At 55.4% G+C, this 15,997-nt stretch overlaps 1 protein-coding gene across 1 annotated transcript in view; it reads right to left on the bottom strand.

Annotated features, from left to right (window-relative positions):
• The window catches only part of LOC119097306 (balbiani ring protein 3), a 55,402-nt gene that overhangs the window by 11,670 nt on the left and 27,735 nt on the right, over positions 1–15,997 (bottom strand). Inside the window, exons 12-16 of the mRNA XM_037220354.1 lie at positions 9,606–9,839; positions 6,872–6,964; positions 6,730–6,837; positions 5,933–6,169; positions 4,990–5,220 (exon numbers count right to left, since the gene is read on the bottom strand). Of these exons, the coding sequence (XP_037076249.1) occupies positions 4,990–5,220; positions 5,933–6,169; positions 6,730–6,837; positions 6,872–6,964; positions 9,606–9,839 (903 nt within the window). The remainder of the gene's footprint in view (positions 1–4,989; positions 5,221–5,932; positions 6,170–6,729; positions 6,838–6,871; positions 6,965–9,605; positions 9,840–15,997) is intronic.

The following is a 15,997-nucleotide window of genomic DNA, read 5'->3' as shown; positions in this document are numbered from 1 at the left end:
GTGTGCCACGTCCACCACCGGATCCTGGCGTGCCACGTCCACCACCAGACCCTGGTGTGCCACGTCCACCACCAGGCCCTGGTGTGCCACGTTCACCACCGGATCCTGGTGTGCCACGTCCACCACCAGACCCTGGTGTGCCACGTCCACCACCAGGCCCTGGTGTGCCACGTCCACCACCGGATCCTGGTGGACCTTGCCCACCTCCAGATCCAGGTATTCCAGAGCCTGGCGATCCTTGCCCGTCACCAGACCCTGGCGGACCCTCCCCACCTCCATATCCTGGTCTTCCACTGCCTGGTGGGCCTTGTCCACCTCCAGATCCAGGCCTTCCAGAGCCTGGAGATCCTTGCCCGTCACCAGACCCTGGCGGACCCTCCCCACCTCCATATCCTGGTCTTCCACTACCTGGTGGGCCTTGTCCACCTCCAGATCCAGGTCTTCCAGACCCTGGTGTACCACGTCCAGCACCAGACCCTGGTGTGCCACGTCCGCCACCAGACCCTGGTGTGCCACGTCCACCACCAGACCCTGGTGTGCCACGTCCACCACCGGATCCTAGTGGGCCTTGCCCACCTCCAGATCCAGGTCTTCCAGAGCCTGGCGATCCTTGCCCGTCACCAGACCCTGGCGGACCCTCCCCACCTCCATATCCTGGTCTTCCACTACCTGGCGGACCTTGTCTACCTCCAGATCCAGGTCTTCCGGACCCTGGTGTGCCGCGTCCACCACCAGGCCCTGGTGTGCCACGTCCATCACCGGACCCTGGCGTGCCACGTCCACCTCCAGACCCTGGTGTGCCACGTCCGCCACCAGTTCCTGATGGGCCTTGTCCATCTCCAGATCCGGGTCTTCCAGAGCCTGGCGATCCTTGCCCGTCACCAGACCCTGGCGGACCCTCCCCACCTCCATATCCTGGTCTTCCACTACCTGGCGGACCTTGTCCACCTCCAGATCCAGGTCTTCCAGAGCCTGGTGTGCCACGTCCACCACCAGGCCCCGGTGTGCCACGTCCACCACCAGATCCTGGTGTGCCACGTCCACCACCAGGCCCTGGTGTGCCACGTCCACCACCGGACCCTGGTGTGCCACGACCACCACCAGACCCTGGTGTGCCACGTCCGCCACCAGATCCTGATGGGCCTTGTCCACCTCCAGAGCCGGGTCTTCCAGAGCCTGGCGATCCTTGCCCGTCACCAGACCCTGGCGGACCCTCCCCACCTCCATATCCTGGTCTTCCAGTACCTGACGGACCTTGTCCACCCCCAGATCCAGGTCTTCCAGACCCTGGTGTGCCACGTCCACCACCAGGCCCTGGTGTTCCACGTCCACCACCAGATCCTGGTGTGCCACGTCCGCCACCGGACCCTGGTGTGCCACGTCCGCCACCGGATCCTGGTGGGCCTTGTCCACCTCCAGATCCAGGTCTTCCAGTGCCTGGTAATCCCTGCCCTTCACCAGACCCTGGCGGGCCCTGCCCACCACCAGATCCAGGTCTTCCACTGCCTGATGGGCCTTGTCCACCTCCAGATCCAGGTCTTCCAGAGCCTGGCGATCCTTGCCCGCCACCAGACCCTGGCGGGCCCTCCCCACCTCCATATCCTGGTCCAGGTCTTACAGACCCTGGTGATCCTTGCCCGCCACCGGACCCTGGTGTGCCGCGATCACTACCGGACCCTGGTGTGCCACGTCCACCACCAGGCCCTGGTGTACCACGTCCATCATCCGATCCTGCTGGTCCTTGTCTATCTCCAGATCCAGATGGACCTCGCCCACCACCAGCTCCCGGTCCATCAGATCCTGGTGAGCCTTGCACAGTGCCGAAACCCGGTGATCCGCGCCCGCCGCCAGATCCTATTCCACCAGGTCCTGGTGATCCTTGTCCTGCACCAGACCCTGATGGGCCACGGCCAGATCCTGGTCCACCTCTTCCACCACTCGGCTTTGGATACGCTCCGCCGGGAGAGCCTAGCTCTTCATCGCTGTCCCGAGGCACAGCGGTGGATGGCGAATCTGCGCTGGCTGTGCCCGAGCCGGGCTTGCCGGGACCCTCGGGACCATCTTCTTCGTAGACAGCGGTCCCCGGCGTGAACTCGGTGTCCGGCGGAAGGTAGCCGTAGCTGCTGTGGTCCCTTGAACGTGGCTTGTCACTTCCCGCGGCTGGGGAGCCAGGCTTGACGCCACTTTCTTCCTCTTCGGGTGCAGCTCCTCCTAGGCCCGGCCCGCCAGGCTCTCCTGCTGATGCTCCTGGGACTGACGCTTCTCCAGTACCTCGCAGGCCTGGTTTAATGCTGCCCTCAGGGCTTGTTCCTCCGAGTCCCGAGCCCGCTGGTTTCTGGCCTAATCCCACACCGCCGGGGGCACCTGCTCGATCTCCTGCTAGTGTTTTGATGGTGCCGATGACGGTTGGGCTGCCTCTTGGGCGAGCCGCTCCTGTCTCGTCGCCAGATGTCGCACCAGACGGCTGATCCGACGTCGGTTTCGGGAGCCCACCGCCAGGGGCGACAGAGACGCCATCTGGTCCCACGGACGTTGGCTCTGCATCGCCACCCGTCTGGGGGTCTCCTCTGCCGGTACTCTTACCTGGTTCTCCTGAGGTTGCCTTGACCGATGCACCTGTTCCGGTGCCCGCGCTTGCGCCACCCTTACCGCTTCCCTTTCCACGGGTGCCTGCGCCTGGGTACCCTTCACCGTCTCCCTTTCCACCGATGCCGGCGCCTGGGTATCCCTCACCGTCTCCCTCTCCACCGGGGCCTGCGCCTGGGTACCCCTCACCGTCTCCCTTTCCACCGGGGCCTGCGCCTGGGTACCCTTCACCGTCTCCCTCTCCACCGGGGCCTGCGCCTGGGTACCCCTCACCGTCTCCCTCTCCACCGGGGCCTGCGCCTGGGTACCCTTCACCGTCTCCCTCTCCACCGGGGCCTGCGCCTGGGTATCCCTCACCGTCTCCCTCTCCACCGGGGCCTGCGCCTGGGTACCCCTCACCGTCTCCCTCTCCACCGGGGCCTGCGCCTGGGTACCCTTCACCGTCTCCCTCTCCACCGGGGCCTGCGCCTGGGTATCCCTCACCGTCTCCCTCTCCACCGGGGCCTGCGCCTGGGTACCCCTCACCGTCTCCCTCTCCACCGGGGCCTGCGCCTGGGTATCCCTCACCGTCTCCCTCTCCACCGATGCCGGCGCCTGGGTATCCCTCACCGTCTCCCTCTCCACCGGGGCCTGCGCCTGGGTACCCCTCACCGTCTCCCTCTCCACCGATGCCGGCGCCTGGGTATCCCTCACCGTCTCCCTCTCCACCGGGGCCTGCGCCTGGGTACCCCTCACCGTCTCCCTCTCCACCGATGCCGGCGCCTGGGTATCCCTCACCGTCTCCCTCTCCACCGGGGCCTGCGCCTGGGTACCCCTCACCGTCTCCCTTTCCACCGGTGCCTGCGCCTGCGCTTCCCTTCCCATCTCCTTTTCCGCCTGGTGCCGATCCCAGCCCTAGGTCCTGTGGCGGCGGGACGGGATCGGATGGCGAGGAGACCGTGCCCCTGGCGGTGCCGGGTTCGCCCGGTCCGCTCGGCCCCTCTCCCTCCTCTCCTAATAACTCGGGCGGGATGGGCGTGCCGTCTTCGTAGAAGCCGGGCGTGAAGGCGCCGTACGGCGGCAGGTAATCATCGCCCCAGCGACCCCCGCCCCGCCTACGGCCATTATCCCTGTTCGACCCGTCCTCGTCTGTCGCGTCGTCGTCGGCGAGGGAAGGATCGAGGGCGTCGGGATCGCCCTCGCCGCCGCTGCCGGTCGCCGCAGCTGCGCCTGGGTACCCCTCACCGTCTTCCTTTCCACCAGTGCCTGCGCCTGGGTACCCCTCACCGTCTCCCCTTCCACCGGTGCCTGCGCCTGGGTACCCCTCACCGTCTCCCTCTCCACCGGGGCCTGCGCCTGGGTACCCCTCACCGTCTCCCCTTCCACCGGTGCCTGCGCCTGGGTACCCCTCGCTGTCTTCCTTTCCACCGGGGCCTGTGCCTGGGTACCCCTCACCGTCTCCCTTTCCACCGGTGCCTGCGCCTGCGTTTCCCTTCCCATCTCCTTTTCCGCCTGGTGCCGATCCCAGCCCTAGGTCCTGCGGGCGGCGGGACGGGATCGGATGGCGAGGAGACCGTGCCCCTGGCGGTGCCGGGTGCGCCTGGTCCGCTCGGCCCCCTCTCCCTCCTCTCCTAATAACTCGGGCGGGATGGGCGTGCCGTCTTCGTAGAAGCCGGGCGTGAAGGCGCCGTACGGCGGCAGGTAATCATCGCCCCAGCGACCCCCGCCCCGCCTACGGCCATTACCCCCTTTCGACCCGTCCTCGTCTGTCGCGTCGTCGTCGGCGAGGGAAGGATCGAGGGCGTCGGGATCGCCCTCGCCGCCGCTGCCGGTCGCCGCAGCTGCGCCGCCAGCTAAAAGAACGTGCAAGGTCACGACATGCTCGCGGTGCTAAAACGTGGGCAGTGCATACCAAGATCACACATGCTGTGCTCATGCATCAGTAGAAATGGACAGGTGTAGCAAAGATCCACGTGCTTGTAGGAGATAATGTTAGGTGCATCATTAGATCAGAGATCAGAAACGTCCTATTCGGACGCAAAAATCCCGGATGTTCTCTCACGATTCGTTTCTGTTATTCGTGACTAATAACAAAGTAGTAAGAAAGGAGAAACCGATGATGCATACTCCATGGGTTCCATTTCAAGATGCCAGAGAATTATGTGCACTGCAGCCAGTCGGTGAGAGATGTCACGTGCATATCCATGCAAGATGCAGCCGCTATGCATACACCGTCGTACCTGTGTCTGCTCTCAGCTCAACGCCTGTCATCAAACCCGCCCCCTCTGACATCATGTGTTTCTACCCCAAGCTACCATGCAGGTCAGGTTTGCCCTCCGGCGAGTCTCACCGCCCCCGCTTCCGCAGCCAGCAGCAAGCAAGTGGCCGACCACCGATCGGCGGGACCCGCCCCACGAGACTCACGTATAGCCGTGCAGGAGGGCTTGCCCTCGCGGTCTTCGGTGCACCGGAAGCCAACACGACACTTGATGGTGTCGCAGTCGGGCGCGCGCGGCCTGCGGCACACGCTGGCGCAGCCGTTGGAGCAGCACTTGGAATCGTTAAGGCACTGCGAGTCGTACTGGCACGAGCTCCTGCAGCCGCCGCGGGGCAGCGTGTCGCTGGAGACCCTCGGGCAGAGGCCAGGCTTCTCGGCTGGGGACGGAAGGCCTGGTCAAGCGCCACTCAAACAGGCGGCGAACGTGTCTGGCTGCAAGAGGTGCGAGACAGGGTGCACTCTATGATCTTAATTTGGCTATCACAAGCCCACAGTTGCAGTGTTTAGTGTCGTCGGCAGAGGGGCCGGAGAGCCAGAGAACCAGTCAGAGTTGGCAGCGTATTAAATCGACTAGTGACCCGTGGGAGCTGCAGCGTCCCCGTACCGACTGTCCACAGCCCCTCCTCTGCTCGTGCATAAACCCCGAACACGTGCAATCAGGGGTAAGGAAGGAAAAGTGCCGTACACGTACGGCCAGAATTCATCAGATTAATTGCCAGCAGTGAAGTATTATCAGCGCGAAACCGCGACGCCATCGTCTATTCCGTTCGTGACTTAACCGTGTGATGAGCACGGTTGTTTTGAACAGCAAAGAGACGTCAGGACTGGTTTGTGAAGTAAACCCCCATTATCATAACAAGGGTAGATGAACGGTGAAAATGCCAACTACAATCGAACGGCTGCCATCAGGAATCCTTTCTCAGAACAAAAATGTGGTCAGCACGATTTGATGAACGCATGAACGTCTGATAAACGCAGCAGGATAACTTTGATAAACTTTCTCGCGATGCATCCAAAGAGCTGCACACCGTCGGCCCTTGTTGTCCTGGTCTCCAGAAGGTCTCCAGAACGTCACGCGCCCCCACTGACCCGTCGATAAGCACTGGGCGTCGCCGGCGATGCTGCCGACGCACGCGGTGCCCTCGGAGCAGGTCAGGTCGGCGCAGAGCTTGCGCAGGTCGGCCGGCATGCAGCGGTTGCCGCAGCCGTCGGCATTGCAGCACCTGAGTCCCTCCGGACACTGCTCGTCGTACTCGCACTGGTCGCTGCTGTCCGCCGGACAGCGCACCCTGGGGGCCACCACCGGACAGCGGCCCGGCCGCGGCGCTGTGCACAGAGCAGGCGGGCCGTCAGGTCAGCAGCGCACAGCGGCCCGGCCGCGGCGCTGTGCCACAGAGCAGGCGGCCGTCAGGTCAGCAGCGCACAGCGGCCCGGCCGCGGCGCTGCGCACAGAGCAGGCCGGCAGTCAGGTCAACAGCGCACAGCGGCCCGGCCGCGGCGCTGTGCACAGAGCAGGCGGCAGTCAGGTCGACAGCGCACAGCGGCCCGGCCGCGGCGCTGTGCACAGAGCAGGCGGCCGTCAGGTCAGCAGCGCACAGCGGCCCGGCCGCGGCGCTGTGCACAGAGCAGGCGGCCGTCAGGTCAGCAACGCACAGCGGCCCGGCCGCGGCGCTGTGCACAGAGCAGGTGGCCGTCAGGTCAGCAGCGCACAGCGGCCGCCACCATACCAGCTGGTTGCTTATAATCACGTGAATGCCTCTACATCTCGCAAAGCCGTGTGACCCAACTTCTTCTCTTGAGTTCACGTGAGATGCACACATGGCCTATAATGCGGCATGGATAACCAAACGGATTGGCCCTAGTCATGGCAGCCCAGGACTCCTTACCTGTGCTAACGCACTGCGCGTCACTGACGCCGTCGTCGACGCAGGAGTATCCCTCCTCGCAGTCACGGTCCTCGCAGCGTTTTACGCAGGTCGGGCGGTGCGCAGACGCTCGCGCAGCCGTTGTTGCAGCACCGCTCGTCACCGGAGCACTGGAAGTCGTACACGCACTGGTCCTCGCAGCTGCGGGTCCGCGGGTTCCAGAAGTCCGCCGCCGGGCACCGACCGTCCTTCTGGGCTGGAGAGCAGAGGTCACTGAGGTCAGACGGTGCGGTGAAGGGTCAAAGAGGTCAGAAGGAACGGTTGTCTGGCTGCTGGGGTGTGGCGACAGGGTGTAGAAGTTGAGGAGAGATGCACTCAGTCCTGTGTGTTCGGGACTTCATGGCAAACATTCCGAATAGCTGACCGGAGAACACAAGTGGGAATTCGTATAGAAGAACACAAGTGGACGGTCGTAAGCTTACGACAACCAGGAATAGAGGTGAAGCTTCGTCAACTTCGGTACAATTTCGATAACCACATGTTTTGCTGTTCATTTTTTCGGCCTCAAGCAGCTTGGTGGGTCATTCGGGTTCACCAGTGAAGAGCCACGACGAACATTCAGAGACGAACGCCCGTGAAGCAGAAGAAGTGACGATTATGTTGACCTGCGAGGCGTGGCCTAGGCTCGCGACCGTATTCGCCGCGCTCATTTATTATCGCGGTTGGTGGCTCGTGGCCCGCCAAGAACCAAAGGTGATATGCTGGTCATTGGCATTACAGAGCAAGCGCCCGCAATTGCTCTGCGTCAGCAAGCCTTTGTTATCATTTGCAACATCCGCATGCAGTCATTGAACAGAATAAACTCGTGAAGTCTGTAAGATCTCACAGAGAACATGACGTCACAGCAATACTAATCGATAGGCAAGAAGCCCGAAAAACGTCGTGATCAGCCACTGATAAAGCACGCCTTTCACCTGTTTGACGGCAGTCTGAATCTGCAGCAACGATCTGCAGTGGTCTGCAGCGAAATAACTGAATCGTTGCATATTTTGCAACACTCCGGTACTGCGTCAGTGCAGCACAAGCAATGTATGTCTATCAACTCACGTCCTGATAGGGGCGAGGGCATAATTTTTTATGCAACCACTTTGAGGTTTTTGAGGATACCTCTCCAGCGTGTTAGAAATTTCGCTCAAGTTTTCACTAGGCTATGGATGTTCATTACGCGTGTTTTCCCACCAAAAGTGTTTCTAGCTTTTCTGGCTCCCGAGCAACAGCGTTTTTTTAGGAACACTGCACGGCAATCTAAGGCCGCCGCGGGCGGCGGGCGGCAGCGCGGGCAGCGGGCGGCAGCGAACGATGCCGCGGAATGCGTGCGGCGGGCCGACGTTTGTTGCATGAACACGCGCACGGGTGGGCGGGGGCAAATTGACCCCTCCCCCCAAGGTTTTTCCAGAATGATTTCGGAAGGGCGCGTCGTAGTCGCACCAAATTTGCAATAGCTGTAGAGAATTGAATAGTAGATCTTTTGATGCGAAAAATTTGATGCGTATTTCAAGGTTGCTAACCTATGGCAGGGATGGGAATTTTCTAGGGAATGGTGCAATGCGATGCAACAATGGAGTGTTAAGATGAAGTCACACACATGTAAAATAGTTTCTTAAGCGGGAAAATCAGTGACACCTAGAATTACAACCACTTCAAATTGACCTAGGGCCAGGTATGAAGGTCAGAACAAGGTCAAAGCTAACCCGCTTTTCACTCGAGAGCTCGGTTTTATGGGTAGTTTCTGGCGCTCATTTCAAAATTATTCATGACAGGAACCGCAATCTATGGGCTTTTTAAAGATCGGAGAAGGTCACTGACAAAAATGACGCAGGTCAACATTTTATTTTTAGGAACAGATCACCTGGCGTAATCCCCGACCTTTATTCGAAAGGCAAAATAGGAACAATCTCAAAGGCACTTGGTCACCTTGGCCTTATGAAGGTTAAACAAGGTCACTTAACTCATTGACCCTTTGCTTAGAAACAGATACCTAGCTTCACGGCGTTACGTGAGGAGTGTTTCAGGGCACTTGAGAGGTCAGTCTGGAGTTTGACATTGCTTGACCTTATTGGACCCCAAGCTCATATTCTAGAACCTCAACTTTGATGCAAGGGATTTTACGCACAGGGTAATCTGCAATGCGAATGTGGTGTCTTTAGTATCTTAGTTTCCGAGATCCAGGGGGTCCAGTTGACCCTCGCCCATCAGACCGAAGGATATTCAGCCGGCCACCCCGGCGCGTGTAAATGGAGCCATGTATCGTAAAGGTATGCTAAAAACACACAAATATATGCAGTTATACTGATAATTAAACAAGAAACACACCTGGCTAAATTTCATCTCACCATAAGTTATGGTCTCCTTGGTGCGATGTTGTAAAGCTGAAAAAGTGTGATTTTGGGGAAATATTGACCTTCGACCTGTCATGATGGGATCAATTACCGACCTAACAATAAATAACTAGTACGAAAGACGACATTTTGGTACCAATCGAGATCTCTTCTGAAATCAATCCACTGATTGTTTTCTGCTAACCCCTTCCTGTATTACGTTGGAAACGCCAGAAACCGCATTAACCGTCTCCGCTATCAACCCGCGTTATGAAAAGCGCCGAATCAGGGCGAGGGTCAGGGAGCGTGGAGGGAAAAACTCAGCAAGACTGAGTGAAGGATATGTGTACCGACGCCGGTATTCCACAATATTATTTGATTAGGATGAATAGGAAACATGTTGCATATATAAGGGACCCAAAAACTATTTCATAACGTGAAAGCGCGGCCAAACATGAAGAACATCCTCTACAAACGCTGAAACAACGAAGATCTGCACACCTCAGTATCCGCACTTACTAGTATTGACACAGAAGGCATCCTTCAGCTTGTCCTTATCGAGGCAGGCGTAGCCGTCCGGACAGTTAACGTCGTCGCACGACTTCCTGAAGTCGGGATCGAGGCAGGCGTTGGCGCAGCCGTTGTTGCAGCAGCGCTGCTGTTTGGGACACTCGGAGTCATACTTGCACGTGTCCTTGCAGTCACCCCGGTACGAGCCCGGCTGGATGGCCGGACACCTGCCGGCCTTGACCTCTGCGGAGGGGGGGGGGGTGGTGGAGTCAGACAGGGGGTCGGTGAGGGGGGTCGCGTTGGACGGGTAAATCAATGGGGAGGGGCGCAGTTCATACGGGGTTCGGTGGGGAGGGGTGGAGTCACACAGGGGTCAGTGCGGGGGCCGAGTTAGATGGGGAGATCAGTGAGAAGGGGAAGAGTCACACAGGCGGTCGGTGAGGAGGGCCGCAGTCAGATGGAGAGACCAGTGGGGAGGGCCGGAGTCAGACGGGGTGATCAGTGGGGAGGGGATGATGGTCGGAACAGGAGATCGGTGGGGAGGGGTGGGAGCATTAACATGGAGGAAGAAACAGTCTCCTTTCGTCGTAGCTGCCAATAAAAGAAATGGCAGAAATATTCTAATAGTATAAGAAGTCTTTCACTACTACTTATCACAGGCTGCATTTGAACATTCCAGCTACTTCACTAGCTGCCATTCTACTACAGTAAGGCGATGTCCTTCCAGCTGTCCATCCGCTGGAATTCTAAATGGGCGTCATCATGCGCGTGGAATAGTTGACTTTTAGCTGTAGAGGCAACCTTCGCATTTGCCAGCTACAACTCTGGGCTCTGTAAGGATGTTGTCGCAATGAGGGAAAACAGTGTAAATTTCGCTTTCAAATGTGCTAGCTGAATACTCAAGGTCCAGCGTAGCCCAGTGCCGACAGTTGCATGCCTTCCAAGGCCATGTGAAACGGTCTCTAGCTTACAGCCTAAATCACCCAAGGTGTCCAAAGCACGATGAATCATCGATGTAGGAATGCAAAGCGTCATTGTTCTGTCGATCGAACGCTGCAGTATGCTACTTCTTTGTTTCTGTTCTCGAGATTCTCGTGAATAAACGGTGCGTGCGAATGCACGATTATCCCACGGTTGTGCCGTTGCGAACAATGCAAATGTTGTCACACAGGTTCTGCTAACTTCAACGGGCAGGACTGGAAAGGAACTTCCTGAGCTGGAATAATAGCCATCCATTTCTCAAATACCGATGTCATCCTTAGCGTAAACAATGTTTAGACAGACACCTTGGATAACACAGCTCCTGTGACACAACAATGGGCTCGGCGCAAAGGCATGCGCTCAGTTATACAACACGCAGTGTCTCCTTTTACGTGACATGTTATATATCAGCCGTGTTCATCGGGGGGTTTCTGAGGCCTAATAATTTACATGACTTGGCTATGGCTAAGGCTATGGCTTACAGGAAGCGTAAATTCAGATGGCCGACTCGTTCAGTAACGTTGCGTCGTTGGTAGAGACCCCTTTAACAGCATGACGAGCGAGGTAATGACAAATGGCGCTCTAATCGTGACATGAATGATGAGGATTAGGTCTCGAATGATGTACATGATACGAAAACTCAAACTTCATGAGGCAGGTGTTTTTTCTGAGCCCATAACGATGGGTTTATGCATGCATTGGAAAGTTTGTCTTCGTGGCACCTCAGTAGGTATATGGGCTCACAATTGTTGTTTTAATACGTAAATCACATCGGCTGATTTATTTTTCCCTTGTCTGTGACCAACAACTACAAAACTGATACGCTTTTCATGGGTATTAGTCACAGTAAGTTGGGCTGTTTTCCTGCGTGGTTTTCATGGATCAGACAAATATCCTTTGTTTTAGACCCCAGCGTACAGTATTTGGTAAAATTTAAAAAGGTCCTGTTGTCTGCCTCCCGACCGACCACTTGTTGCTCTACGTAAGGTGTTGAGCTGGAAACGTAGCGTGTATCCCCTGCCTTCACCCACACCGCGCAATCATTTTCAGGCATTTACCTGCACTAACTGGAAAGATCTAACCCTAACCAATGGCCCACACTGGTAGATCTGTGGTAGATATTCGGGTTGCGTTGCCGCCTGCCAGCTAAATGCGCAATCGCGTAGGTTTGTACCAAGTCACGTTATCTCCCCTGTTAAATCGTGTTGGTCTAGTGTTACTGCGACTCCGGATTTCCAAGGTCTAGACATCGTACACTATACACCAAGGTTCCGACACTCGCATGTTACATTTGTAACTGGAACTTTTTTGCTTGTTAGGCTTGTAGCTACACTTGTGCACATGTAGCACTTTTCTGCAAATTTTTACAAGACTGTAAGTTGTATGTTCCCCCATACCAAAAGAATGTATGTGGTCATAAGCGGCGTTACAGGGAAATGCGCCTGACCAAATAGGTAAAATGCATAAGCGCGCCTCGAAACAATTCAGCACAACTTGTCAATCATTCTGCTACTGCCGTGCAAAACTGTGCGGCGGTGAAGTCAGTAATTTCGAAGAAATAGGCCTCTCAAAATTTAGTCCAGCTGGACCGAGCAGGGCCAGGGATCACTGGACCGCGCCAGGATGGGCCGGCTCAAGTCAGGTCAGGTCGGATCAAGTCGGACCGATTCCCTGAAGTAACGAAGGTGCCAGTTGGCTGACTTCGAGACCCGTTCGGCCTATGCTGTATTGGTCGTTATGAATATTTTGCACAGTAAGCATTGCTGGCGTCATCATACAGTTCCAAAATTTATAGCTGTCATTTAAAACCACTGGTAAGACGTATGCGTTTGCAGGTGGGCAATACGACTTACGAAGACATACATAAGTGGCAGATGCTTTCACTCATAGTGACTGATTGCATTCGTGAGAAAGACACCCGGAACCAAGACACGAGATGTTCTACTCGCCGAAGGATCTTGCCCCACCGCCGCAACCCCAGTACAGCTTCCGTCACTGCCTGCCTCGTCAGCTACGGCTTACAGCGTGGATTAGGCAGCGGGGGGTAACCAGCTGGAGCTACAGCTTGTGCCAAATTGTGTAGACGTTGTGCTAACGCTTTCATTGTTACTGTGAATGTACTTTATGGTACGGTGATGTTCGCAAAGGATGTCTGCAGGGTTTCGCACTGAAAAAAATGTCATCGAAAAGAAAGGCTCATTCGTTGTAATACCCATCAATTTTTGCATTCCAGTCGTCGTAGACATTTCCAAAGTTTAGGAAATAAGTTGAGCTGGCAGGCACCGTTCGCACAAACGCAAGCAAAATGTACCAGCAGGCGAGGCACGTGCATTAACACCTGATGGGGTCGCCTTCAGCGGCAAATCGCTTGACGTTATAGCCAAGACACACATAAGCAGATTGACGAGAGATATATGGGTGAACGCAAGCTGCTGAAAGAATTCTACACAGCGCTAATATGCTGGTCCCCGGATCTGCACAGTGCTCGCCGGTGCAGTGTTCCTGATCAACACTGCCTCCCAGCGCCTGCAGACTTCTTTTTCTGCATTGGGAACGAGTAACGGGTTTAGATACCAGTTGGCCTTATGTCACAGCTAGTTGTAGCGTTCCGTTCAGGGGTGTCGATTTGTGCTGTTTTGTGAGTATCTTTGTTGAGCTTGGCCTTCCAAATATTGGCTTACCCTTCCCCCTCAACCCCGCCTCAATCTGTTCGGCTTGATTCTTACCAGAAGAGAAAACAGGAAAATTCAATGCAACAAAAATCCTATCATTTTAGGTGTTACTTGCTGCCAATCACTACCATACTTTCAACTATGGGACCAGTTCCTAGATTTTTAAAGATTTTGTTTATTAAAACAAATATCCTAGAAAGCATAGAGTCAGCTCCTTTGAAAATTGCATATTCACGGCACGCATCTTTTGCCGGAGCCTCGCATCCCTCGCCCCCTTCCCCCCCCCCCCCCCCCGCCCCCTCTCCCCAATCAGTAAAAGAATTATGCCCTCGCTTCCCTAAAACAATATTTAGGGGCGCAGTTTGTAAGTGCGTCGTCAGCCTGCTGCTCAGAGTTGCAGTTGTGTGACCCACTGCAGCGGCCCGTACGGGCTGCTTACGTCCCGCACTTAGGTAAGCCTGTTTACTACATTGAGTTGTTTCCCGGTGGGGGTGGAGTCAAAGTGGCAATTTGCACGGGTCCTGACGAGAGAAGAAGCGGAATGGATTTTGTACTGTGCGATGAATCCGAGCTGCTGGGATCGTCCAAAATTTGCGGTGTTTTTCCGTCATTCTGAACTCCGCTCTTGGGTACGCGTTGCTCACGTTGGGTAAAATTTCCGATGGTTTGCGCTGCTTTAAGAGCGAAGTCCCGAAAACATAATGTCCGTTTCGCGCTTAGCTGAACTAGAGGTGCGAAACAAAGACCAGAGGAAGTGCGGTATGAGATAAAGCCAAAGGTATCCGCCTTTAAGGTTTTGAAGCATTTTCAAAAGTTACATATGGTGTGCAACCCTCCTCCCTCCCCCACTTTAAGCACAACATTATGTTCTCCGCTCCCACACACCCTTGTGTGTGGAAGCGTAGACCTCCTGGCCTTCCCCGTTGTTATGCATCGGTTGCACTCCATCATTATTACAACCATCATTTCGCATCTGAGCACATAATATATGGATGATCCCGTACCTGGTTGTGTTAAGTGTTTCAAACTCCGGTGGACAGACTTTTAGCCTTTTGATGGCCTGTTCATCTTGTTTCTACGTGGATAACATAGGCATAGAATCAAGCAAATACGATAAAACAAGCAAGGGGACTGGCTAACATCACCATGACATAACCCAGGGCAAATTAACCATGACTATCTATAACCATAACCATAACCATCGGAAAATCGAATGGCAGCGCCGAAACTCGGCTTTTATAGCAGAACAGACTATGACACCGGCATGAAAGCAAGACGAACGGACCATCAAGAAGGTAATTAGCCAAAACTACAAACTATTAAGAAAGCGAGAATAGCTTTGCTTCACCACGTGCTCCAAAAACATTTTCGCTTCTCCTTTCGTCATCAGAATCATCTAAATTGCAACGATGATCTCAGAAGCAAGTAAGTGAAGCCCACAAGTTTATTCTGTCAGTACGGAAACTGTGCAGCACGTAGAGTACAATTCAATGGGTCCCACGACCACAACCCTGAGTAGGAGACTAAATGCCTGCAAACGGCGCTGCTTGGGCTCCTTCAGGCCTGCCGGTGCGTCATACTGTAATTCTCACCAGATGCAGCGAAACAAGGAGGCTGCGAGTGCTGGGAGCAATGCTGATCATGAGCATTGCATTAGTGATTAAGGTGAAGAGTCAGGTGTCTAGCAAATAGCGCTACCTGACCAATTTTACGTAGCCAGCGCCAACGTGTGTGGTCTTTTTTGTCACTCCGTTTAAGTATATCTTAGATGTAACTTTCAATAACATGTCACTAAAGGTGCCCCTCTCAACATCATACTGTCTTGCATTGAACGTGAGCAAGTGTGTATATTAAGGCAAATGTTAGCACTTCCGAAATGCACTTGACATAATAGCGCAGGGTTTATTCCAGTCTAGTGATGGTCCTCTCCAGTCGTTGACTTTGACGTAGCTGGGCTGCAACTTTTTGAAGGCACAGCTCGGAATGAACGGTCTCTTTAAATCCCTCTATCGGTTAGTGCAATGATGTCGGAGTTATCCATGTCTGCATGAAGAAAAACAAAAAACGGCATCACAGTATATGTGATAATCTGATATCAAACTAGATAATGTACTTTCTTTACCTGATCTGAAGCGAGCATGCATCATGGACATGGTATCACCAAACCAGGGTTAGGTGAGATATTTTCTGACGGGCATCCACCAGCAGCGCTCATGAGCACGATATGTCGTATCAGGATCCATCACGTTTATATATTCCGACTAAGACAAAATTGCTGAATGGAGAGCTTTAACATGCAGTCATTTAGTAAATGTTACGATATCGGATGTGTCGTTTAAACATGCTCCCACACACATTTCCTCTGCTGAACTAAGCAGCACTCTGATTCTCCCCGTGCATTCCAATACGCTTGGACAGATTGGAAGTAAAACGCCAACATTTGGCTTTAGAGGAGACACCAAACATTCTGCGCACGTCTCCCAGAATTCCTTCTTAGCAGGTTCAGTTCCATTGAACCCAGCCGGGTTGGCCTACCTATGAACCGCAGGCCGCTCCCACAGTACGACTCGCAAAGCCCATCTCTGCCGCCTTGTTCTTGTAGTGCATGTCCTCAAAGAAGATGGAGACGGGCCTGGGCTGGGCCGACGTCTCGGAGGAGCCGCCGCCGGCCCTGACCGAAGCCGGCGGCGGCTCGCGGCCGCCGAGCGGCGCGCCCGAGGGCTGCAGGACTTCACCGGCAGAGCGAAC

The sequence above is a fragment of the Pollicipes pollicipes genome, unplaced genomic scaffold, assembly GCF_011947565.3.
Source record: "Pollicipes pollicipes isolate AB1234 unplaced genomic scaffold, Ppol_2.1 Scaffold_4295;HRSCAF=5057_pilon_pilon_pilon, whole genome shotgun sequence".
Classification (NCBI taxonomy): Eukaryota; Metazoa; Arthropoda; class Thecostraca; order Pollicipedomorpha; family Pollicipedidae; genus Pollicipes; species Pollicipes pollicipes.
Note: the sequence above shows the minus strand (reverse complement) of the source record. Positions and strands in the feature narration are given on the sequence as shown.